Here is a 27,844-nt window from a genome sequence, read left to right on the forward strand (position 1 = left end):
GCATACTATGAGATATTTCTTTTTGGCCTCATCTTTTGAAAACTTTGGTTACTGAGGACCATAAATTTAAGGGGTTGCTTGAGTAACAATTTTACCATGTACATTGCCATTTAAGGTTTTTACCCTTAATTTGAAAATTAAAACTGTGAATACTATTTTAATATTTTCTCGAGAGATGGCTTTTAGAGAAAAGACAAATAATGTCTGTGATTTTAGTGCTGTAGCTAAAAACTTAAAGCTCCCAAATAAATAGAAAAAAGGGGCACTCTCTGGCAAAATTACCTCCACACCCATAACGAATATTTGGGTCATATACTCATATTGGAAGAAGATACAACAGAGGGTATCTACATTTCAGATATTCAGTATTTTTGCATTAAAATTCTAGGCTAAAAGTCCTTTTGTTTTATTTTGTTGCTGTTGTTGTTGTTATTGTGTATTATACTTTAAGTTCTAGGGTACATGGGCACAACGTGCAGGTTTGTTACATATGTATACATGTGCCATGTTGGTGTGCTGCACCCATTAAGTCATCATTTACATTAGGTATCTCTCCTAATGCTATCCCTTCCCCCTCCCTCCACCCCGTGACAGGCTCTGGTGTGTGATGTTCCCCACCCTGTGTCCAAGTGTTCTCATTGTTCAATTCCCACCTATGAGTGAGAACATGTGGTGTTTGGTTTTCTGTCCTTGTGATAGTTTGCTCAGAATGATGGTTTCTAGCTTCATCCATGTCTCTACAAAGGACATGAACTCATCCTTTTTTATGGCTGCATAGTATTCCATGGTGTATATGTGCCACATTTTCTTGATCCAGTCTATCATTGATGGACATTTGGGTTGGTTCCAAGTCTTTGCTATTGTGAATAGTGCCGCAATAAACATACGTGTGCATGTGTCTTTATAGCAGCATGATTTATAATCCTTTGAGTATATGCCCAGTAATGGGATGGCTGGGTCAAATGGTATCTCTAGTTCTAGACCCTTGAAGAATCACCACACCGTCTTCCACAATGGTTGAACTAGTTTACAGTCCCACCAACAGTGTAAAAGTGTTCCTATTTCTCCACATCCTCTCCAGCATCTGTTGTTTCCTGACATTTTAATGATTGCCATTCTAACTGGTGTGAGATGGTATCTCATTGTGGTTTTGATTTGCATTTCTCTGATGGTCAGTGATGATGAGCATTTTTTTCATGTGTCTGTTGGCTGCATAAATGTCTTCTTTTAACAAGTGTCTGTTCATATCCTTTGCCCACTTTTTGATGGGGTTGTTTGATTTTTTTCTTGTAAATTTGTTTAAGTTCTTTGTAGATTCTGGATATTAGCCCTTTGTCAGATGGGTAGATTGAAAAGATTTTCTCACATTCTGTAGGTTGCTTGTTCACTCTGATGGTAGTTTCTTTTGCTGTGCAGAAGTTCTTTAGTTTAATTAGATCCCATTTGTCAATTTTGGCTTTTGTTGCCATTGCTTTTGGTGTTTTAGTCATGAAGTCCTTGCCCATGCCTATGTCCTGAATGGTATTGCCTAGGTTTTCTCCTAGGGTTTTTATGGTTTTAGGTCTAATATTTAAGTCTTTAATCCATCTTGAATTAATTTTTGTATAAGGTATAAGGAAGGGATCCAGTTTCAGCTTTCTACATATGGCTAGCTAGTTTTCCCAGCACCATTTATTAAATAGGGAATCCTTTCCCCATTTCTTGTTTTTGTCAAGTTTGTCAAAGATCAGATGGTAGTAGATTTGTGGTGTTATTTCTGAGGGCTCTATTCGATTCCATTGATCTATATCTCTGTTTTGGTACCAGTACCATGCTGTTTTGGTTACTGTAGCCTTGTAGTATAGTTTGAAGTCAGGTAGCATGATGCCTCCAGCTTTGTTCTTTTGGCTTAGGATTGTCTTGGCAATGTGGGCTCTTTTTTGGTTCCATATGAACTTTAAAGTAGCTTTTTCCAATTATGTGAAGAAAGCCGTTGGTAGCTTGATGGAGATGGCATTGAATCTGTAGATTACCTTGGGCAGTATGGCCATTTTCACAATATTGATTCTTTCTATCCATGAGCATGGAATGTTCTTCCATTTGTTTGTGTCCTCTCATTTCGTTGAACAGTGGTTTGTAGTTCTCCTTGAAGAGGTCCTTCGCATCCCTTGTAAGTTGGATTCCTAGGTATTTTATTCTCTTTGAAGCAATTGTGAATGGGAGTTCACTCATGATTTGGCTCTCTGTGTGTCTGTTATTGGCGTATAGGAATGCTTGTGATTTTTGCACACTGATTTTGTATCCTGAGACTTTGCTGATGTTGCTTACAAACTTAAGGAGATTTTGGGTTGAGATGATGGGGTTTTCTAAATATACGGTCATGTCATCTGCAAACAGGGACAATTTAACTGCCTCTTTTCCTAATTGAATACCCTTTCTTTCTTTCTCTTGCCTGATTGCGCTGGCCAGAACTTCCAACACCATGTTGAATAGGAGTGGTGAGAGAGGGCATCCCTGTCTTGTGCCAGTTTTCAAAGGGAATTTTTCCAGTTTTTGCCCATTCGGTATGATATTGGCTGTGGGTTTGTCATAAATAGCTCTTATTATTTTGAGATATGTTCTATCAATACCTAGTTTATTGAGAGTTTTTAGCATGAAGGGGTGTTGAATTTTGTCAAAGGCCTTTTCTGCATCTATTGAGATAATCATGTGGTTTTTGTCTTTAGTTCTCTTTATATGATGGATTACATTTATTGATTTCCATATGTTGAACCAGCTTTGCATCCCAGGGATGAAGCCAACTTGATCATGGTGGATAAGCTTTTTGATGTGCTGCTGGATTCAGTTTGTCAGTATTTTACTGAGGATTTTTGCATCAATGTTCATCAGGGATATTGGTCTAAAAGTTTCCTTTTTTGTTGTATCTCTGCCAGGCTTTGGTATCAGGATGATGTTGGCCTCATAAAATGAATTAGGGAGTATTCACTCTTTTTCTATTGATTGGAATAGTTTCAGAAGGAATGGTACCAGCTCCTCTTTGTATCTCTGGTATAATTTGGCTGTGGATCCGTCTGGTCCTGGACTTTTTTTGGTTGGTAGGCTATTAATTATTGCCTCAATTTCAGAAACTGTTATTGGTCTATTCAGGTATTCAACTTCTTCCTGCTTTACATTTAGGAGGGTGTATGTGTCCAGGAATTTATCCATTTCTTCTAGATTTTCTAGTTTATTTGTGTAGAGGTGTTTATAGTATTCTCTGATGGTAGTTTGTATTTCTGTGGGATTGGTGGTGATATCCCCTTTATCATTTTTTATTGCATCTATTTGATTCTTCTCTCTTTTCTTCTTTATTAGTCTTGCTAGTGCTCTATCATTTTTGTTGATCTTTTCAAAATACCAGCTCCTGGATTCATTGATTTTTGAAGGGTTTTTTGTGTCTCTATCTCCTTCAGTTCTGCTCTGATCTTAGTTATTTCTTGTCTTCTGCTATCTTTTGAATGTATTTGCTCTTGCTTCTCTAGTTCTTTTAATTGTGATGTTAGGGTGTCAATTTTAGATCTTTACAGCTTTCTCTTGTGGGCATTTAGTGCTATAAATTTCCCTCTACACACTGCTTTAAATGTGTCCCAGAGATTCTGGTATGTTGTGTCTTTGTTCTCATTGGTTTCAAAGAACATCTTTATGTCTGCCTTCATTTCGTTACATACCCAGTAGTCATTCAGGAGCAAGTTGTTCAGTTTCCATGTAGTTGAGCAGTTTTGAGTGAGTTTCTTAGTCCTGAGTTCTAGTTTGATTGCACTGTGGTCTTAGAGACAGTTTGTTATAATTTCTGTTCTTTTACATTTGCTGAGGAGTGCTTTACTTCCAAGTATGTGGTCAATTTGGAATAAGTGCGATGTGGTGCTGAGAAGAATGTATATTCTGTTGATTTGGGTGGAGAGTTCTGTAGATGTCTATTAGGTCCACTTGGTGCAGAGCTGAGTTCAAGTCCTGGATATCCTTGTTAACTTTCTGTCTCCTTGATTTGTCTAATGTTGACAGTGGGGTGTTAAAGTCTCCCATTATTATTGTGTGGGAGTCTAAGTCTCTCTTTGTAGGTCTCTAAGGACTTGCTTTATGAATCTGGGTGCTCCTGTATTGAGTGCATATATATTTAGGATAGTTAGCTTTTCTTGTTCAATTGATCCCTTTACCATTATGTAATGACCATCTTTGTTTCTTTTGATCTTTGTTGGTTTAAAGTCTGTTTTGTCAGAGACTAGGATTGCACCCCCTGCTTTCTTTTGCTTTCCATTTGCTTGGTAGATCTTCCTCCATCCCTTTATTTTGAGCCTATGTGTATCTCTGCACTTGAGATGGGTCTCCTGAATACAGCACACTGATGGGTCTTAACTCTTATCCAATTTGCCAGTCTATGTCTTTTAATTGGAGCATTTAGCCCATTTACATTTAAGGTTAATATTGTTATGTGTGAATTTGATCCTGTCGTTATTATGTTAGCTGGTTATTTTGCTCGTTAGTTGATGTAGTTTCCTACTAGCATTGATGGTCTTTACAATTTGACATGTTTTTGCAGTGGCTGGTATTGGTTGTTCCTTTCCAGGTTTAGTGCTTCCTTCTGGAGTTCTTGTAAGGCAGGCCTGGTGGTGACAGAATCTCTCAGCATTTGTTTGTCTGTAAATGATTTTATTTCTCCTTCACTTATGAAGCTTAGTTTGACTGGATATGAAATTCTGGGTTGAAAATTCTTTTCTTTAAGAATGTTGAATATTGGCCCCCACTCTCTTCTGGCTTATAGAGTTTCTGCCGAGAGATCTGCTGTTACTCTGATGGGCTTCCCTTTGTGGGTAACCCGACCTTTCTTTCTGGCTGCCCTTAATATTTTTTCCTTTATTTCAACTTTGATGAATCTGACAATTATGTGTCTTGGAGTTGCTCTTCTTAAGGAGTATCTTTGTGGCATTTTCTGTATTTCGTGAATTTGAATGTTGGTCTGCCTTGCTAGGTTGGGGAAGTTCTCCTGGATAATATTCTGAAGAGTGTTTTCTAACTTGGTTCCATTCTCCCCATCACTTTCAGGTACACCAATCAGACGTAGATTTGGTCTTTTCACGTAGTCCCATATTTCTTGGAGGCTTTGTTCATTTCTTTTTACTCTTTTTTCTCTAAACTTCTCTTCTCGCTTCATTTCATTCATTTGATCTTCAATCACTGATACCCTTTATTCCACTTGATTGAATCGGCTACTGAAGCTTGTGCATGCATCACGTAGTTCTCTTGCCTTGGTTTTCAGCTCCATCAGGTCATTTAAGGACTTCTCTACACTGTTTATTCTAGTTAGCCATTCGTCTAATCTTTTTTCAAGGTTTTTAGCTTCTTTGCAATGGGTTTGAACATCCTCCTTTACCTTGGAGAAGTTTATTATTACCAATCATCTGAAGCCTTTTTCTCTCAAATCATCAAAGTCATTTTCCGTCCAGCTTTGTTCCGTTGCTGGCAAGTAGCTGCGTTCCTTTGGAGGAGTAGAGGCACTCTGATTTTTAGAATTTTAAGCTTTTCTGCTCTGGTTTCTCCCCATTTTTGTGGTTTTATCTACCTTTGGTCTTTGATGATGGTGACATACAGACGGAGTTTTGGTGTGGATGTCCTTTCTGTTTGTTAGTTTTCCTTCTGCCAGTCAGGACCCTCAGCTGCAGGTCTGTTGCAGTTTGCTGGAGGTCCACTCCGGACCCTGTTTGCCTGGGTTTCACCAGCGGAGGCTGCAGAACAGGAAATATTGCAGAACGGCAGATGTGGCTGCCTGATCCTTCCTCTGGAAGCTTCATCTCAGAGGGGCACATGGCTGTATGCGGTGTCAGTCAGCCCCTACTGAGAGGTGTCTCCCATTTAGGCTACTTGGGAGTCAGAGACCCACTTGAGGAGGCAGTCTGTCTGTTCTCAGATCTCAAACTCCGTGCTGGGAGAACCACTACTCTCTTCAAAGCTGTCAGACAGGGACGTTTGAGTCTGCAGAAGTTTCTGCTGCCTTTTGTTCAGCTATGCCCTGCCCCCAGAGGTGGAGTCTACAGAGGCAGGCAGGCCTCCTTGAGCTGCGGTGGGCTCCACCCAGTTCGAGCTTCCTTTCCTCTTTGTTTACCTACTCAAGCCTCAGCAATGGCGGACGCCCCTCCCCCAGCCTTGCTGTTCCCTTGCAGTTCGATCTCAGACAGCTGTGCTAGCTGTGAGCGAGGCTCCGTGGGCGTGGGACCCTCTGAGCCAGGCACGGGATATAATCTCCTGGTGTGCCATTTGCTAAGGCCGTTGGAAAAGTGCAGTATTAGGGTGGGACTGTCCCGATTTTCCAGGCACTGTCTGTCAGGGCTTCCCTTTGCTAGGAAAGGGAATTCCCTGACCCCTTGCACTGCCTGGGTGAGGCGATGCCCCACCCTGCTCTGTGGGCTGCACCCACTGTCTGACAAGCCCCAGTGAAATGCATGCGGTATGTCAGTTGGAAATGCAAAAATCACCCATCTTCTGTGTGGCTCACACTGGGAGCTGCAGACTGGAGCTGTTCCTATTCAGCCATCTTGGATCCTCCTCTAAAAGCCCTTTTAGAGTTGTATGTGTGTATTTGTATTTATTCCAGATTGGAGTTTGATCTTTAACTCAGATTAGCTCCTTAACTTAATATCAGTGGGAGGTTTCCCTGGTTGGTTATAACTTAACATTAAATAAGTGCTATTCCTTTGCTTAAGATTATTGGTCTCAGGTCATATAGACTAGAAGGAATATAAACCTTGATAAGCCTTGGAATGGCATGAGCAATCTGACATTCTTACAACATTGGGAAAGATAACTTTTGTACTTTATTTTTTTCCACAAAACTTATATAATTGTTGGTGCAGAGGTAAGTATTATAGATAATTAGACCTTTAGTAATAAGATTAGTCTTATTTTAGGCTTGTCTTTAATTGGTAGTGAATAGAAATGTGCATTTCTATATGTTATCTTCATTGCTAACCTGATTAGGTCCATGTAAAACCTTAGAACACCTTGAGCAAGTTTTATATTGCTTTTGAGAATATAGAAAAATGGTACATCATGGACGTATGTATAGTTTGTACATTTGGATTTGTAAATATTGTTTGGCTCAAATTACTATCCCAATATGTAAATCCGTATACATGCTAGTAGCGAGCTCATGAGATAATTTATCATCTTATAAATTGGGAAATATTTCTGTATTCCCCAAATATTAGATTCCCTATAATACAAGCCCTATTTTCTACAATTCAGGAGACTATTTGTCTTTAAGCAAACCTTCATATAAGATGCAAATTCGGTCTCAAAGGCAATACTGTTGAACTATAGTTAGTTAATCTGAGGAGGGGGAAGTGTTGTATATAATAGCTTCCTTACTAAGTTATGAGTACCCTAAGATCAGTAACAAAATCTCATGGATGTTTATATAGTCTACAAATTTTATATAGATAGTAGGTGATCAAAAATGTTAATTGAATGAATGAGTATCCATCCTTTGTCTCATTGAGACCCATTTAAAATCATTTTGGCAATTGGGTTATTACACTAAGAATGTTTCACCAAACTAAAACTGAATTTGTTTTCCTTTACAGGTGCAGGAGACATTGTTGCAATCATGATCGGCAATCTGAAAGGCACAAAAATTCTACAATCTATTCAAAGAGGCATACAAGTGACAATGGTCATAGAAGTCGGGAAAAAACACGGCCCTTGGGTGAATCACTATTCAATTTTTTTCGTTTCTGTGTCCTTTTTTATTATTACGGCAGCAACTGTGGGCTATTTTATCTTTTATTCTGCTCGAAGGCTACGGAATGCAAGAGCTCAAAGCAGGAAGCAGGTTTGTAATGGTCCTTTCTTCCAATATTAAAAAAAAATTTACTATTCTAATTGTTGTTTCAGGGTCCTAGATTTTAATACATTTTACTTGCTAGACAATGATCTCCCCATATGTTTTACAAAATCTGGTAGTTTTTAAAGTATGTCAGCTCTTCTCAAATGTTTTATTTTCTATATTTGTCAAAGAACTTAATCCTACCTGATTAAATCTTGTAACACCTCATTAGAGAGCACATCCAGCATTTAATTATATATGGGTGTAAACACATATGTTCTTTTAAATCAACATTTTTTTTCTAAATTACAAAAATATTTCATACTCAATATAGAAAACTTAGAAATTAGAAAGTGCACAGGAAAAAAGTCACCTAAAACCTGATATAACAACATAACTATAGTCATCGCCCAAAGGTAACCACTATTATTTTATGTGTATGTCTGTATTTGCATGTGGGGATGGGGCTGAGAAGAGGGACTAGGCTGAGAAGGCAGGTTAGAAGATCTAATTGTGCATGATATACTGTTAGGCTTCAAATGGAGTCAAATATTAATAGTTTCTACCATGTTATAACAGTGTATAAAAAGGTACAAGGTATAGAAACAACAGCAAAAATACCAAAGCATTATTGAACAGTAAAGTACCTATGGTTGTATGGCATTGATCTTGCCACCATTAAATTGTCCCCCTCAGCCCCCTGATATCCTGACATTTCTCCTTACCCAGCTTAAATTCCATGGTCACTCCCATGCATACATCTTCAGTTCCCTTGGCCCTTGTTTCTCTTTGTTACAGTTGCTGGCAAAACAAATCCAACCCTGGTTAAATCTACTTCCCACCTACTCTATATCTGTACCCTGCACAGCTGAAGTATCAGAAAGGCATTTACAGCTGTACTGACTGATCTCACTTTAAGTTTGTGACCATAAAATCAGAGTGGGCCCTTAATGCTACCCAGGAATCACAGTATGTTTCCGTGGCCATTTACTTTCCTACTGTTGACTAACCATATGTGTTCCTTTCCCTTTCTCCAACACCTCCTCCAACTTTACTCTCAATTTGTATTTTATTTTACTGAGAAAATTGAAGCAATCAATAATACTTCCACATCCTCTCATCTATCTTCATCTGAGTCTGTCCTATTCCCCTTTGTCTTCTGTTTTTATGGATGAACTGTTCCTTTGCAAAGGCTCTTTCACTCAGGTACAAGTTTCTTTTTGTCTTTTATATACTCTAGGACATCACTCCAGAAATTGCCCTCTCTCACTCTCCTACTTTAACAATTTCTCCCTCTCCTCTGGATCTTTTCCACCAACATGCAAACATAGTATTATTGCTCCCATTTTCAAAAGATTTTCTCTTGACCCCAGGCCAAAAACCTTGAAGTTGTTCTTTATTCCTTTTATTCTCTCACCTCCCATGTAAACTTTATCAGCAAATCATGTTATTTCTACCTTCGTTATATATCCAGAATTTGATTGTTTCTTATTACCTCCATTGCTTCCACCCCAGTCAAGGCCACCATGATTTCTTACCTCCTCCTCCCTTCAGGTGTTCTCAGTATAACAACGGAATGGTGTGCCACTTCTTTAGAAAGCTCAGTAGGGATTTAATGCTTTCAGATGAAAATACATTTTTATATGTACTGAGAAGTTTCTCTAAAGGCAGTTGATTTCTGGCCACTTCATGTCCTCTTCCTCCAATAAGTGAAAAGAAATTCAATTTATTTAGGGGGTGGAAGGAGCAGTGAGGATTTTTATATAGCATGAAAGTTAATTTAATTTAGGAATAGATGAGAAATTGAAATTTTATTATAAAAACTTCACAAAGATTAGATACCAGCATATGGTAATAAGTGATGTTTATCTCAGTGTTTAAAGTTAATTGACTTCTATCCTCCTTGGAGAAGCAGCTTATCACATTGGTGGCAGGTTCAGCCTGATACTAGCTGCGGTCAAAAAGATGTTTAAAATTCCTGTACCAGGCCACTCAGTAGTATCACACTGTGTTAATATTTGACATTTGTATATTGTGCTGTTTTTTTATCTGCGAGGCTGGAAGGAAATTGGTGTCCAGTGTGACTAACTATTCAAAGGTTATAGTTACAATGACAAGAGTGTTTGGTTTGAATATGTTCATGGTGGGGCATGGGTTTCTGTATTCTCGGTGCTATAATAAATTTATTGACATGGCATTAAACCCCATCAAAAAATAATAAGGTTTATAAAGAACTTTGTCTGGTGTTACAGAGCTTCATTGGACATTTAGCTCTGGTCTGCTCATTTAATTTTCATAGTTTATAATACATCTTATGAAAATTAACCTCTGTAGAAATGGTCAAGAATAGCATTAAAACTTCTCATCTATTGGAGAAGGCTTTTGAAGGGGCTTTTAAAAATTACTTATTGGACTGTATCTGTTTATCCTTTGGGGACTAAAAGATTAAATATATGGCTGATAATCCTTTTTGCTTGTAAATATTTGAGAGTGCTAGAATGTCATTTATATATTTAATTTTCATGACAGTATTAATTTTTAAAAGGTGGAACTGAATGCATATGCTGATTATAACTATCAGTAAACATTTAACTATATTATCTCCATTTTACTGGTAGAAATGGCGATGAAGCTGTGTTAGGGAAATTTGGCTTCATTAGAATGTTAGGCAAGTTTAATATATTCAAGAATTTCATAACCTTCTGAAGGTTATGATACATGATATATAATGTCAGGAAACTGATAACTGTAACCATAAATTCTGATGACTGAATGCTCAGATGAGCCCCCAGATGGAATAGCCTCATATGTTGTAGTGTGATGTGTAAGAACACATATCATCCCTGTTTTGTAGATACAAAGCTTTTAAACAGAACAAAAAAGTATCATTGGATTATAAATGAAAATAACATATTAGGCCTTATAAGTTAGTTTCGTGTCCCTGCCGGGGACAACCCTAACTTGAGACAAGAAAGATTATGGGAAACCTTATGGCATATACAAATTAAACTACATTTAGGAGTAACTACTATACACTTGACTCTAGCACGGAGGACCAAACATTTTCAGATACAGTAAATGTATCCTAACTATATTCAAGTAGTTAATACTCAATAGCAACAATGCATGTGTTGGATTAAACATTGACCAGTGAAATAAAAGAGGGCTGTAGGTGAAATAGGACCTGGCATAGATATAATGTGAAAAGCTGAATTTACTTTTAATGAAGAGTGACTTTCAGAGGAAAATGATTTACTAACTAAAATAGATTTGAAGGAAATCATCTTCCAAGAGGAGGGAAAAGAACGGGAATCCACTTGGAAATGTCATAAAGCTTTGCTAAACTGATCACACAGACCCAACACATAATGCTAGAGAATGCTAGGAATCAATATTGGGAAAGAGAATATACTCTAACACAACAGAATCTATTAACTATTTTACTTAAAAGTGATCCCCAAGTAGCCATGGGGGTAATGGCCTTCCATTTTTAGCTGCAGAAGCTCAGGCAGAGAATCACTGAGACACATGCAGATCCCCAAATTTATGGATTCTTTTTTTCTTGTAAAATTGCAACTTGCACTGCTGATCTCTGACTGATCTTGACCAAAGGATGGGCCAAAATAAGGCTAGTAGGAATAGAACTAATACTGAAGGATACCCATGTACTCCCATGGGAGGGAAATGGCCTTGCTGTACAAAGTTAACAGGAACCTATAACTTTATAATAAGTTGAGACAAATGATTGACTTTGTCCCCAGCTAACATGGAACCTAGAAATGATAGAATGATTGCCACTGGTGACAGCATTTGTTCCTCCTCATATCTGGCATATGGGTAAAGGCTAATTCTTCTAGAAAGGTTTAATAAATATTTCTGTGACATTTCCGGATTTTTTTGTAACCAAACCAAACTGTATCATAACCATACTCTGATATGGTGTAATACTGGTATTGTTAGTAAAATTCAACTATCTTATATAAATAAATCATATGGTAATCAAATGTATTTGAGAAATTGAACTAAAAACTCCTCACAGTATGATACCAAGGGAGAGTGACTGGCATGAAGAAGAATTAGAATGATTTAGTTCATTACTATATTAAATAGCTCTGTGCAAGTTTATCACAAAGTTCAAGTGGCCATAGATCAAGGGAATAAATGGATAATTAAATTGGTATAATAATGTAAAGATGTTTGTGATGGTCTTATACACGGGATGAATTGTTCCTTTGAACCTGTTTCCACTCCTTGTTGGCTTCTGCAAGTATTAGGTAGACTTATGTTGTTCTTATGGCACCTTATATATAAATACTGTGCTAACTGAACAGTATATACAGTTGATCCTTAAACAACTTGGGTTTCAACCACGTGAATCCACTTATATGTGGATATTCTTCCACTTCTGCCACACCTGAGGCAGCAAGACCAATATATCCTTTTCGTCCTCTGCAGCCTAGTAAATGTGAAGAAAGAAGGATGGAGGCCTTCATGATAATCCACGCCCCCTTAATTAAGATAAAATATATTTTCTCTCATGCCTGTCGTACCAGCACTTTGGGAGGCCGAGGCAGGTGGATCACTTGAGCCCAGGAGTTCAAGACCAACCTGTGCAACATGGCAAAACCCTGTCCCTACAAATAATAGAAAAATTAGCCAGGCATGGTGGCATGTGACTGTAGTCCCAGCTACTTGGGAGGCTGAGGTGGAAGAATCACTTGAGCCCAGGAGGCAGAGGTTGCAGTGAGCCGAGATCATGCCACTGCACTCCAGCCTGGGTGACAGTGAGACCCTGTCTTTAAATATATATTCTTTTCTTCCTTATGATTTTCTTAATAACATTTTCTTTTCTCTAATTTACTTTATTGTACAAACACAGTATATAATTTATATAACATACAACATATGTGTTTATTAACTGTTTATGTTATCAATAAGGCTTCCAGTCAACAGTAGACTATTAGTAGTTAAGTTTTGGGGGAGTCTAAAGCTATATGTGGAGTCTTGGCTGTGTGAGGGTCAGTGCCCATAACTGCCATGTTGTTCAAGGGTCAACTGTATACTGTATATAGTACACTGTATATAAATACTATGCTAACTGTGTAGTTACTGTATAGTAACTATACTGACTACTGTACTAACTGAAGTGATAATATATAAATACTGTACAAATAGTTACTGCATTGAAAGTTTTATTATAAAAAGTCTTTGACCAACTGGATGGATTGTGAGGAAAAAGGTAACACAACAGATGTAGTTGCTTACTCCTGGCATGTCCTCAAGGGAACCATGATTGGCCCCTGGCCAACCCTGGGAATGTGGCTCTCAAAGTGGTCTTTATGTTAGTGATTGATAATTTTGTTATATACACCTGGAACAATGGACCATGTTATACCAGCCTGTCAGAGTTGCTTTTCACAACAATCAAGATTGATGATATCCTAGTTTCATTGTTGGGGTCCTGAGTTTCAGGCAACATGGGCAGTTGCTAGCAGGGATGCACCTAGTAAGCAGTCCCTTCATCTGAGTCTTGGACCCCAACACTTAAATTGGTTCCCTGGGCAGAGATATGCCACACATTTCTGTAGTTTGCTGCCAGAGAGAAAGAGCACTCCTGTGTGTTCTCAGAAGAGGAAGGACTAGGCTACATTAATATCTTAAAATCTGTGCTTCAACTTAAAGCACTACTAAAAATTATCTAAACTATTTCTGGTTACATTAAGTTTTTTTCTACTCCACTAGTACACGAAATTACCTGGAAGATTCATTAAGTACCTGCACACTGTACCACTATTAACATACATACTTTTGCAGTTCGTGTGTTCACATGTATGTATCTATTTCTGCCTACATTTGAGAGTAGTTCAGGGTCTTTTACAGAAACCATGAGAATTTTGACTCTTGTGTAAAAAGAGTAGATTAAATCCTTGTCTAAATAGGACTTAGATTTACAGTCTTTCTTCTTACTTTCTTACTGAACAAAAGAAAGCTCTTATAATGGGTCTCAGGATTTTTATATATTCACTTACTCTAATTTTACATTTATATCACTAATTCTTTTTCCAGCTTTATTGAAGTATAATTGACAAATAAAATTTGTATATATTCAAGGTGTACAACATTATGATTTGATATACATATAAATTGTAAAATGATTAACATAAATTAATTAACACATCTATCCCTACACATAGTTACATGTGTGTGTGTGTTTATGTGTGTGTGGTGAGGATACTTAAGATCTACTTTCTTAGCAAATTTCAAGTAAACCATGCTGTATAACAGATCCTCAGGATTTATTCATCTAAAAATTTTGAACTCATAGATGCAGAGAACAGAGAAGTGGTTGCCAGGGAGGTTGGGGAAATGGGGAGATGTTGGTCAAAGGATACAAACTTGAAGTTAGACCACAAATTCTAAAGGGTGTTAATCACATTTCTTTGAAAAACTGCTATAATCTGAGCTATAACCTATCTACTGAGTCAAATTCCCCCTTTCTTCATGGTTCTTCCTTACAGTGTATTTTCTTACACTGCTCACAGTTATGTTCTTCATGGGAGTGGTCTGTAGTTCCATAGATTTATGGGAAGCTATTTTATAGCCTGCACCTCCTCTTACCTGTAGGAATACTTTCACTCACTCAAATATTATGGATAGGTTTTTATTGAATAAAATAGATTTCTTTCAGTTCTCATATACCTAAACAGCCACATGGCTCAGACTTTTATTTTGTCCTAGGAATATATCTGAGGAAAAGAATCCTCTTACTATAATTCTTGATTTTAAATATCTTGTGTTAAAACTCTTAACCACATTTTTAGGAAAATGTTTGTTTGTAAAATATGGTGACTTCAGAAAAATATAGTTTGCTTATATCTCTCTCCTTTCTTGCTTTTTGCACACCCTGTCCTCCATCAAGTAATTAGGTTTGACTACATACTTAATACTATTCATGTGGGTTTCAGTTAAGTTAAAAGCTGAATGCCCTGGGACCAAAAATCAGGCTGACAAATCACTAGACTGAAACATATATTTTACCTAATTGGATATAAATACACCAATGAACTAGGTAGAATATCTTTGCATTCACCATAATTTCAAAATTGAACATTGTAATAAAGAATGATCATTAGTTTGACATTTTATCTTCAACCCCAATACATTCCCATTCAGAACCAAAAAAAAAAAAACAAAAAAAAAACCATATAGTCGAGATTCTTCACTAACTAGAGCGAATTCAGCTTTTGATTAGTCAGAATAGTCACATTAAGCTTCTGTTAAGAAAATTGGCCAACAACCAGCTTCTTTGAATCAGTCTTCAGTTCTACTGCCAAATATTCTTAGACCAGGTATCTCTTAGGATTAGAGAGGAGGAGGGGAAAGGCAAAAGGCATTTGACATAATGTACTTGCTTTTTAAAATTCCCCAAATCACAGTAAATAGCTAGTTTGTGAAGAATTTTAAGATTGGATAATTGCTGGCTTTGAAGGGGTTTTTAAAATTTCCTTCGTTTGTCTTCTTCACAAGGAATGTGAAAGGCTTCTTTGCCATTACACAATGGAGGCAGTGTACAATAGTGGAGAGATCATGGGCTTTAAAGCCAGATAGAACCTGGGCTTGAATTGAATCACAGCTCTGAAACTAACCAGCTGTCTGGACTTTAGTCAAGCTTCTGAACCTTACTTTTCTTGTCTGTAAAACTTGGATGTTGAAATAGCTATTTCACAATGTTGTTAATGATTAAACAAGATGACACATGTAAAAAGCTTACAACCTGACACATGGCAAATGCTCAATTAATGTCTAAACCTTTCTTTCCCCAAACTTAATGGAGTAGAGACTTTTAATAATTGAAATGAGAAGTGTCTTGCATGAGAAAATCAAGAAAGTCTGTTTATATTTTCTAAATTCAGAAAATAGTTTTTGAGCAAACTCTAGCCACTGGGAAATTTTTTTCTAAGTGACTAAGGCCCAGTCCTCCTGCTACTCAAGAGAGAAAGGCACATTAATAATACAATTACTGAACAAGATAAGAGGTGGAAATGATGTGTTATTGGAATTTATAGACTAAGGAAATTCTGATATGGTGGCAAGGCATTGGAAAAGTATCCCATGTAATTTGTATAATAATATAGATACATTCTTGAAATTCTGTTTTTTAAGGAGTAAGGTACAAATTACAGTTCGCATGGGGCATATTGTCTTTAAATGTTGAGGTATATTTGGGCACTCAAAAGCTGACATAATGTTGTTCAAACATATGTATTGAATATAATCTACTGGATCCTAATGGTGTTCCCATATTTCAGGGTTTTTTTTAGAGGGAAGCATGCATCTTGGATCTTTTGCTATCAGTGTCACAGTGAAATATCTTGAGTACTATCTTGAATATCGTGAGGCAGTTTTTTTGTGAGTGACTTTCCTTTAAGCTCTAAAAATACAGTTTGTGCTTTTTACTAAAATCACTTGTCTTGCATCCATATTTAAAGAAAATAACTTTATATAAGCCCAGTAAGAGCTGTTGAAAATATTCAAATTTTCTTTTAAACCCATTTTTATTCTAAGGCTGCTTTGTTAAACATTAGTTTATGCTATGCTGTAAATCTTTTAGAGATCCTTTAAAAATCAAATCTCTTGTCTAGTGTCTTCTGGTATTTTTAAATTTGGCCCTATTTTTTTATTTTTTGTATCCTCACCCACCATCATTTTCTAGCATTGGCCTTAATGCAAGTTCTGCTGTTCTCCTGGGCATAGACTCAGACATTATATACAAAGTTTCCCTTTGATCCTACACTTCAAATTAATTTGCATTATAGTCTTGGCTATAATTAAGAAAGTTATATATTTGGCATTAATGCCTGATAAATTGATAAGCACTAGCACTGGATATTCGGACATTTATATTGTATTGAATGGAATATTTTGCAATGAGAAATCAGACTGTATAGACTGAATCAAGTAAATACCCTAGAGAGGTATCACTTCCTTATGAGAGCTTTCCCAAATTGTGTTATACAGCTTGTTGCCTAAACCTAAATTACAATTGCTTTAAGGACAAAGAGCAAAATGATTCTGAAAGACATCATCAACTACATTACATTTTTTTCCCATTTCTTCTTGCTGGCTCTTTTTTTTTTTCTCATTTGCATTTTTCTCCTCTCAATCTCCAACTGACTCATGATCTATGTGAAAAGAAAGTAGTGAAGTGTAGGTGTGTGGGCCAGGGCCAGGACCCGGTAGGCATACAGGTGGAAGGATTGCCACAGTTTGACAGACCCTGGAATTCAGAAGCTAGAAAAACATCAAAAGACAGCTGAGTTATGGATGGTTATATTGTAATGGACTTTTGGAATATGAAGAGCAGAGTTCCAGTACCAGCTTAATTATTTAGATGCTGCATTCCCTTTTGAATAAGTTATTTTAGTTTTTCAACCTCCACTTGAGCATCTCTAAAATGAGGATATTACCTTCTTCTGGGGGTTTTTGTGAGGATTAAATGAGGTAATGGATATAAAAAATTTTTTAACTGTATAACAACTGTATATTGTAAGGAAATGGTAGGAGTAGTTTCCTACTCCATTCTACAGTCAAAACAAATAGCTACTTTGATATAACTCTGCACTTCAGTGGGGCTGACACTAGCTCTAATATTTCGAGCAAGACATTCTTCCTCTTTGAGCATCAGTTTTCTTCTCTGTCTGATTAGATGTTGGGCTCAGTAATCTAAAGATCCTAGGTGTACCTTTGTTCACTGTCACTCTATTATTATCTTACAAGTAACAAAATAGAAGGGAAGATATTTGTGCTGAAATTAAGTCCCATCATAGAATTTTTTTTAGTTCACAATTATGTCCCAAAATGGGAGTGAAAGTACCTTGATTATCACCTCTTTTCCTTCTTAGGATCTAGGCCTTCCTATTCACTGTTTCTGATAGGCTTATTTGCTGGTCAGGTAATAATCTGAGAGGTTTCTGCTTTTCCTGTGACAGCAAAGAAATACTTTGGCTAATATTCTCCTTGGCATTAAGTTAAAATCTTTCACAAAATGATATCTTACATAGGAGACAGATTTGAACATCAAGGAGATTTCTCACATACTGATACTTATGGATTCCTACCTTCCAAAATATATTTGCTACAAATACTTGTAGCATTTGTAGCATTTGTAGCAAATATATGTTGGCAAGTACCTGTTATGCTTATTGATGAATGGTAGTTTACATTTTATGTAATAAACATTTTCTTGAGTGTCTGCTATATGCCAGACATTATACTAAATACTTATGTTATCTCTAATTTTCATGTAACATAAATGTCAGCTGGAGATGGGGGTACATATAGGAAGGAAGCTGCTTACATTCTTACAATGATCTCTGGTTCTGGGGGCCTACTTTTTGCCGAATTTCTAAGTATGTTCATTTTACAGTTCAAAATAGAAAGATCACTTATCTTGCCATCCTGCACATGCTACTGTTATATTCCACACGTGTATTAGTCAGGTTTGTGTTGCTGTAAAGGAATACCTGAGGTTGGGTAATTTATTTAAAAAAAGAAGTTGATTTGCCTCATGGTTCTGCAGGCTATATAAGAAGCTTGGTGCCAACCTCAGCTTCTGATGAAAGCTTCAGGAAGCTACCTATCATGGAAAAAAGGAAAGGAGGGAGCACGTGTGTCACAGGGTGAGAGAGAGGGAGCAGATGCCAGGCTCTTTTAAACAACCAGCGTGAACTGAGAACTCACTCATTACCATAAGGACGGCATTAAGCCCTTTATGAGGGATCCTCCTCCATGACCCAAATACCTCCCACCATGCCCCACCTCCAACATTGGGGGTCACACTTCAATGAGATATGGAGGGGACAAATATTCACCATATCAACACAGCATCTGCCAAGTGTTATACTTAGCCTCTACTTCAATTCATATGTGTATTATATTCACTTGAGGCATTCGTGTATGTAGTAGACTTTAGTGAAGGGGAATGAAGTATTTGCAGCATCACCAATAACTTCAAATTGATGCCAAATATCTTAACAAATATCACCTGGGATTTTTTCCTCTGGCTGGTTCACCCCACCTAGAGGGACAATGTTATTGGACTATATAGACTCTCTTTATAGTCTTTCCCTCACCTGGGAGATTCTTCCCACACCGCAACTTCACTTCTGACTCAATTATGCATAATGTTTTAGTTTTTATTCCATAAATGAGCCTGTGGCTTGCTTTTGCATATCCAGACACATCTAGATATATGCTCAGTGAAACAATAAAAGGTGACCACTCTCAGAATCAATCTTCTTCACAAAGCAATCGTGGCTATAAACACCAATATTTTTCTTAATACCAAACAGTGTAAAGGTTGGTACTACCCTCATTTTATAGATAAATAAACAAGCTCAAATAATTAAATGACTTGTGCTGGGTTATTCATTGAGTAAGTGACAAAGTCAGATTTTGAACCATTTGAATCCAAATCCTATGCACTTTCCACCAAACAAGACATGATTCAAAAAGGAAATTGGAAAAAATGCATGTTAATGTCCTCTGAGCTTACAAATAGGAAGATTGCTTTGAAAATTAATAGCATTTGAATCCATTAGGGGTGGGGGAAATGTATTTTTACCATTATGGTCCCAACAGTATTGTTTAAGAAAGTAGGGAAACATAGTAAGTGAAAAGTCTCAGTAACTTGGAAAATCCTGCCTGATATTAGGTAAATGGGACATTTATTATGGATAATTAAGTTTTATCTTTTAAAATTCGTTTGTATATTGACTTTTACCTGATAAATATTTATTGATCCTCTCTATCTTTTTCATCATACTTCTTTTAAAAAATAGTTTTTCTAATACCTGCTGTTTTTTTTACAGAGGCAATTAAAGGCAGATGCTAAAAAAGCTATTGGAAGGCTTCAACTACGCACACTGAAACAAGGAGACAAGGTACATTCATGACTTTTAAATGCTACTTGTTTTAAAGCAGTGCTACCAAGCCATTGTTCAGGCTAAATGTTCTTCCTAAGTATGCTTTTATTGTCATTTATGAACCTTATTGACTTTTTATATGTATTTGATTCTGGAGGTAGGCTGAATAATGCCCCCCCAAAGATATCTAAGATATCTATTCCCTTGAACCTGTGAATATTACCTTATATGGCAAAAAGGACTTTGCAGATATGATTAAGTTAAGGGTCATGAGATGGGGAGATTATCCTGGATTATCCAGGTAGATTCAAAATATAATTGTGATGTCCTTATAAGAGGGAGAGAGAGGGAGATTTGACCACAGTACAGTAAGGGATGTGACAGTGGAAGCAAGAGGTTGGGGTGATACAAGGAAGGGGCTAGGTGGTAAGGGATGCAGACACTCTCTAGAAGCTGGGAAAGGTAAGGAGAGGGATTCTCCCCTGCTGACTCCAGAAAGAGCACAGTATTGCCAATGCCTTGATTATAGACTTCTGATTTCCAGAACAGTAAGAGAATAAACTTGTGTTGTTTTAAGCCACTGAATTATGATAATTTGTTACTGCAACTACAGGAAACTAATACAATACTTTAGTGTAACTTTGCTTGAATATGTATTTTCAGATTTAGGATAGTTGAAAACTACTATTGATGGGTAAAACATGTATTTCAAAAATAGCTATAGAACTTATGGAAATAATACACCATTTTTAATCTTACCAAAGCCATGAAACTGTAAAACACTAATGAAAGAGAGAAATCAAAAAAGATCTAAATAAATGGAAACATATACCATGTTCATGGGTCAGAAGACTTGCTGTTGTTAAGATGTCGGTTCCCCACCAAACTGATTTATGGATTTGATGTAGTTTCAATAAAAATCCTAGTATAAATCTTTGATAGAAATTGACAGCCTGATTCTAAGCTTAGATGAAAATGCAAAAGAACTAGAATAAACAAAACAATTTTGATAAAGAACAACTTTGGATGATTCATACTACCTGATTTGCAGAATTATTTTAAAGTCACAGCAGTCAAGATAGTGTTGTATTGGAAAAAGGATAGATTTATAGATCAACGGAACAGAAGAGAGAGTCCAGAAATAAACCCACACATATATGGTCGATTGACTTTCCATAAAAGTGCAAAAGCAATTCAATGAAGAAAGGATAGCCTTTTCAGGAGGATAGCCAGTTGTTGGATATCCATATGCAGTGATTGGATATCCTTAAGCAAAAAACAAGCAAACAGACAAAAAAGAACTTAAATCCATTCTTCATACCCTATGTAAGCATTATTTCAATAGATCATAGACCTTAACATAAAACCTAGAACTATGAAATTTTTAGAAGAAAACTTTAAAGAAAAATATTTTCATGACTTGGGTGACAAATATTTCTTAGATATAACTCCAAAAACAAGTCCAAAAAAGAAAAAAAAATGGTACATTTGGCCTTGTCAAAATTGGGAGTTATACCTGTTGTAAATGACGAGTTGTGGGTACTGACGAGTTGATGGGTGCAGCACACCAACATGGCACAAGTATACATATGTAACAAACCTGCACGTTATGCACATGTACCCTAGAACTTAAAGAATAATAATAATAATAATAATGAATTTCTGTTCTTTGAAAGGAACTGTTAGAAGAAGGAAAAGATAAGGTACAGACTGGGAGAAAGTATTTACAAATCGTATGTCTGTTAAAGAGCAGTACCTAGAATATAAAGAACTCTCAAAATGTAACAGTAAGAATACAAACAACCTAACAGAAAACTGGCAAGCAAAACAGACAATCCACCAAAAAAATATGAATGGCAAATAAGCACACAAAAGATGTTCAACATCATTAATAATTAAAGAAATACAAATTAAGGCCACAATGAAATACCATTGTACATTCATTAGAATGGCTAAAATACATACAACTGAAAATACCAAGAGCTGGTCAAGATTTGGAACAACTGGTACTCTCATTCATTTGCTGGTAAGAATGCAAAATGTATAGCCAATTTGAAAATGTTTGGCAGTTCCTTCTGAAGTTGAAAATACACTTACCATAACACCTAGCAATCTCACTACTAGATATTTACTCTAAAGGGAGAAAAAAATCTATGTTCACATAAAAACACAACTGTTCATAGCAGCTTTATTCATAATTGTCAAATACTGGAAAAAAGCCAAATATTGCTCAACTGGTGAATGGATAAACTGTGGTACATACATATCATGGAATACTATTTAGCAATAAAAGTGTGATGGGAACCCCACTGATACATACAGCATTATGGATGAATCTCAAATGCATTATGCTAAGTTTAAAAAATCCAAACTCAAAAGCTAGATAATGCATGATTCCATTTATATGATATTCTGGGAAAGCCAAAACTATAAAAACAGATCAGTGGTTGCCAGAAGGTGGGGATGAGAGGAAAGGATAACTACAAAGAGTTTGGAGGAGTTTGTTGGGAGTAATAGCACTATTCTGTATCTTGATTGTGATAAGGATTAGGTGACTATATATTTTTCAAAACGTGCAGAACTGTACATTAAAAGGGTGAATTTTACTGTATATGAATTATACCTTAATTTTTTTTAATGAGAAAAGTTATAGAACTTGTACAAATGGTATTTTATGAATTCTAAAATCAGGAAAAATAGTTTAAGTCAGTGCTACATGTTTCTCTTGGTTCTTTTCCCCTTTTGTTTCACTTGGTTCTTTTCCCCTTTTGTTTCACTTTATTCTTTTACCTTTTTAAAGTCTGGATAATTTTAAATCACCTTTGGGAACTTTACAGTTACATAACCATTCGGTGATATAATGCTCCTCCTTTTATAGGAATTTAGGCTGGTTAAGTACATATATGTTCTGATCTTCTTCTGCAGTTTAATATATTTTTTCTTATCTGTCAGAGTAACAATAACTACTTGCTTGTAGGAAATTGGCCCTGATGGAGACAGTTGTGCTGTGTGCATTGAATTGTATAAACCAAATGATTTGATACGCATCTTAACCTGCAAGTAAGTTTGATTTTCTTCTGTATCTTCAATAAAAATAGCTGACTCACAAAAATGATTGTGATGGAAGAAAACTATTTTGAATATTTCCACATTAATGTTAAAAATGTTTATTTTTAACTTATTTTCATTTAAATATAGAATGGTTTATTTTTATGTTCATTCATTTATTAATACTACTGAAATTGGTATAAGTCTAACTGTAATCTGGTTCAATTTGTTCTAAACTAATTCCATAGAAAACTGAGAACCTAGCCAGCACTATATATATATATATTTTTTTAAATGTATTCTAATCCATCGAGAAAAAAATAAAATGAAATCAACTCATGAGCATCTATTTGGAAGTGTTCATTCCTTAGTTTTATAAATTATCCCTCTCCTGAAGGTTGTTCTTAACACTCCTTCTCTTAGCTATTTAATACAATAGTGATGCTCTTGGAACATATCACATTGCCTAAAGCATCAGTACAGTGTTGTTGTACTCAATACTATATTGGACTATATTATTGAGAATGACTGTACCATTTATCAGTTAGGGAATTATAACTGTTTAAGATTTGAAATAATGAACAAAGTCTTAGGTCAGGTAGCATCCTAGCCATTTTCAAATGAGTACTGAAAATATTTTTTTTGGAGCTAGAGTAGTGAGGCTTTTACATTTAAAAGTACTATATTATGGAATTTCCAAATTTTGTTTCTGTGGCTCCTTCATTGTATGAATAGTGTGTTTAAAAGAAAAGGCATCCATTCAAAGACTAAAAATTACACTAAGTAATCTGTTAATGTATATTAGGCAAAGTGTTGCTACTTCACAACTGATAATTATGTTTTTTTCTGCATTAGCCATATTTTCCATAAGACATGTGTTGACCCATGGCTCTTAGAACACAGGACTTGCCCCATGTGCAAATGTGACATACTCAAAGCTTTGGGAATTGAGGTAAACATTAATATGTTATTTATATGAAGAATATATGCCTGGGCTTTGGGGAAAACAACAAAATAACATCCTTATTTTTTAGCTATGTAATATGCCATACTTACAGTTTATACCTAAAACCATTTATATCATATATCATATCATATATCTATATTTATATCATATAGACAATAAGGTGCCATCTTGGGCCATCTCCATTTTCCTTCTTCCTCCCTCTTTCCAAATACACTCAATTATTTGGTCAGAATTTGAAATGATAACCATGTAAACCACCAACTTGGCATCCCTCTTTCTATTTTTGTAATCTTTTAATGTTGCATAATGACCAAACTTGGAGTTAAATAAGCAGACATAATTTGAGAAAGCATAATAAATACTAAATTATAATTTTATATTTGGTAAATGAAAAAAAGGCCTATTTTCAAGATACAACATAAAATCAAGCTCAGATCTTGACATGGGACGATACATAGATGACAGTGATTCTCAAGTTCCATAGGGAACAGCATGACTTTTTAGGGCCTAACTTGTACCCAGCATTATTTTATGAAGTGCTGGGATCACTCAAATGAACATATCAGATGAGAGTACACTCTGCCTATAGCATCTTTCACCCCATTGGTGGACCCAGTTACTGTATTTTGACTGGGGCAAACAAGAGACCCGTGACCATCAAAAGGGATCATAGGTTTAAAAGGTTAAGAAATATTGCTGCAATGAGTCACCTATAAAGAAACTTTGAAGTGATATGTCGAGGTAAAGCGTGTACACTGAAAGGCTTTTAATTTTTTCAAATGCTCTTTAAAGGTGGATGTTGAAGATGGATCAGTGTCCTTACAAGTCCCTGTATCCAATGAAACATCCAATAGTGCCTCCTCCCATGAAGAGGATAATCGCAGCGAGACCGCATCATCTGGATATGCTTCAGTACAGGGAGCAGATGAACCACCTCTGGAGGAACACGTGCAGTCAACAAGTAAGCATACTAAAGGTTAATGAGTGCACTACAATTCATTGTGGATCATATGCCTGTATAGTACTCTTGCTTTTTAGCGTTTGTTCTATTCAGCCATTATCATGATCCAAGTTTTTTCTGCTTAAGATAATGCCATGAAGGATGCACCCCTACCTTAATATTCATATATTCAAATGTATTTGAAATAGATGAAATGCATCAGAGTGGGGATTATTTACAGAAGAAAGATTTATTGGAACGCTTCTCTCTGATGCATTTAAATCTTGGCTTATTAACTATTTACAGAGGGTAAGGAGAAACTTTAAACTTTAGAAGCCATTGTTCATTGCAGATAAAGCAGAAGTTAAGATAAAGGAATTCTGAAATGATAAAATAGAATTCAATTTACAAAAGCTTGATTTATGCCCAGCTTCTCCAGAAACCATGTTTTGCAAATAGGAAACTGTTTAAGAATGGTATGTGCTGCCACCTGTTGACTATTTACCATGAAATGAACAAACTGTTAGAAACTAAAATTGAATATATCATTTTCAAAATTCATATGAATTCATATTGCAACTTAGTAATTTTATGCCAAATGAGAAATTTTAGGGAGTTCTGTTTTTCCCTATAAAGATAAAACCCCTGTAAAAATTATTTTCCCTTTAACCTCAATCTTTTCCATGTTTTTGTTGGTTTGAAAGTCTTCTCTCAACAATCCTCGTTTTGAGATGATTTAATTCTAGCATAAAAGTAAAACAAAAACTGATTGTCAAGATGACTTATGAAACTTTCAGCTTCCTATGATATAAACCTTTGTCCTCATAGGCTTATCAGTGCCATAGATACCACTTCTGAAGATAACACAATGAATATAACCATGCAGAGGCTAACTTTGTATTTCTTGTATATATCTTCCCTTGAATATAAACTAGTTATAAGTATCTTAATAATGGGTGGATTATTCTACCTATAATAGAGAATCATTGTCTGATTGCTCCAGATGATCTTGTACTCTCATAATTGTGTAGTAATAGAATTCAGTAAAGATAAAAGAGAGTGTACAAGATAATTTATTGCTAGTCTTTTAAAAAACAACATTCCAATCTACTCTTTTTGTGTTCTGTTCTTCTGTGGGTAGGGATGGGATGGGGGAAGAGGTAAGCACAATAGATTTTGCAGAGATTTGAAAAGCAAATGAAATAGCGATCCATGTTCCTCCTCCTGTATTCTTAATTTGGATAATAGTAATACTCACCCAAGTGCCCCAAAACAGAAACTAAGGATATCCCAAATTCTTCCCACTTCCCCTTCCTATTGATTAAACATCTGTGTTCTCAACTCTGTCCCCTAATTTCCAACCTTAATTCCACAGTCATAGTTTCAGCCACTATCTTCTCTTTGCCTATTCTTTCCATTCTTCCTTACCCAAGAAATTAGGGGAGCCCAGTATAACTCCTGTTTCTCCTTTAAGACTGACACCTCTTTGAGAAGCCTCTCTTGACTAGATGTGATGGCCCTGCTGTTGGCTTCCATAGAACTTCAATCATTGCACTTACTACACTGAATTGTATTAAAACTTCTAAAGTTCCTTTGGGTAAGAACAGTGTCTTATATTCGCTATTGTCTATCTAGCACCTAGCACATAGTAGATACTCAAATTTGTGTTGAATGAATGACCACTTAAACCAGATTTCATTTTGTCTGGGATTACATATTACTAGTTTAAGAATCTTTCATCTTTTGTATTAGCCATTGATTCTTATGGTGATAGTTGATTTGCATAACTTTGTAAATACACATAGTTCATGTTGTGTGTCACATCATTGGGCTAAGTTCTATTAGAGCACTGGTTTTCAAACTATTCATTGAGTCACCTGGAAGGCTTGTTAAAACAGAGAGGTCACCATCAGAGTTTCTGACTCAGTGGGTCTTGAGTGATGCCTAGGAATTTTCATTTCTAACAGGTTCCCAGGTGATACTGATGCTACTAGTCCAGGGACCACATTTTGAGAACCATTGAATAAGGGCCCTACTGTCAATCCCGGCTGTATATGAAAATCACCTGGAGAGATTTTAAACTTTGCTGATGTTTGGGCTGTACCTCAGAGCAACTGTGATTTAACATGAGGTGCAGGGCCTGGGCACAGGTATTTTTTATTTTACTTTTGAAATGATTTCAGACTGACTGACAAAAACATTTCAAAAATAATACAAAAAATGCCCATATACCCTTTGCCCAGCTTCTCCAAATGTTAACATCTTATGTAACCATATACAATTATCAAAACCAGGAAATTTGCTGATAAAATGTTATTATCAAAACTATAAACTTGACTCAAATTTCACCAGTTGGCCCACTACTGTCCTTTTTCTGTCCCAGGATCCCACATTGCATTTAATTGTCATGTGTCTTAGTCTCCAATCTGTGACACTTCTTCGTTCTTTGTCTTTCACGACCTTGATGCTTCTGAAGATTACTGGTCAGTTATTTTCTAGAGTGTCCCTCAATTTGGGCAAGTCTGCTGTTTCCGAGTGATTAAATTTATTGTCCATTTTTGTCAAGAATACTACAGAACTGATGTTGTGCCCCTTTCAGTGCCCCCATATCATTCCAGGAAGCACATGATGTTGGTGTCTTATTACTGATGATTCAAACTTTGCCCACTTGGTTAAGGTGGTGTCTGCCAGGTTTTTCCCTTTAAAGTTACTATTTTTCCCTTTGTAATTATTAAATATCTTATAGAGAGATACTTGGAGACTACACAAATGTCCTGGTTCTCATCATACTTCTACCCACTACTTTTAGCAGTCATTGATGCTTCTTGCTTGCAGTAATTATTGCTGAAGTATTTACCAAATGGTGATTTTCTGTTTCCATCATTCTTTGTACATTTATTGATTAAACTTCTAATGTAAGGAAGAACTATTCCTTCTCCTCCATTTATTTATTCAATTATTTATTTATTATACTATAGGATCCTAGATGTTTCTTTCATTCTATAATATCATTCTCATCGTTTATCCCTTGCTCATATCATCCTAGATTTGGTCATTGGGAACTTGTTCAAGTTGATTTCTGTGTTCTTTCAACTTTCTTACTTTCTGGTAACACAAGGTGTTCTAGGTCT

General features: G+C 36.1%; 1 protein-coding gene across 2 annotated transcripts in view; it reads left to right on the top strand.

Moving 5' to 3' along the window:
- The window catches only part of RNF128 (ring finger protein 128), a 99,798-nt gene that overhangs the window by 69,291 nt on the left and 2,663 nt on the right, over positions 1–27,844 (top strand). For both annotated transcript variants that reach the window (XM_005594285.5, XM_005594284.5), the window contains exons 2-6: positions 7,593–7,840; positions 19,705–19,776; positions 22,736–22,818; positions 23,662–23,758; positions 24,566–24,734. In XM_005594285.5, coding sequence (XP_005594342.3) covers positions 7,593–7,840; positions 19,705–19,776; positions 22,736–22,818; positions 23,662–23,758; positions 24,566–24,734 — 669 coding nt within the window. The remainder of the gene's footprint in view (positions 1–7,592; positions 7,841–19,704; positions 19,777–22,735; positions 22,819–23,661; positions 23,759–24,565; positions 24,735–27,844) is intronic.

Source organism: Macaca fascicularis, chromosome X (genome assembly GCF_037993035.2).
Source record: "Macaca fascicularis isolate 582-1 chromosome X, T2T-MFA8v1.1".
NCBI lineage: Eukaryota > Metazoa > Chordata > Mammalia > Primates > Cercopithecidae > Macaca > Macaca fascicularis.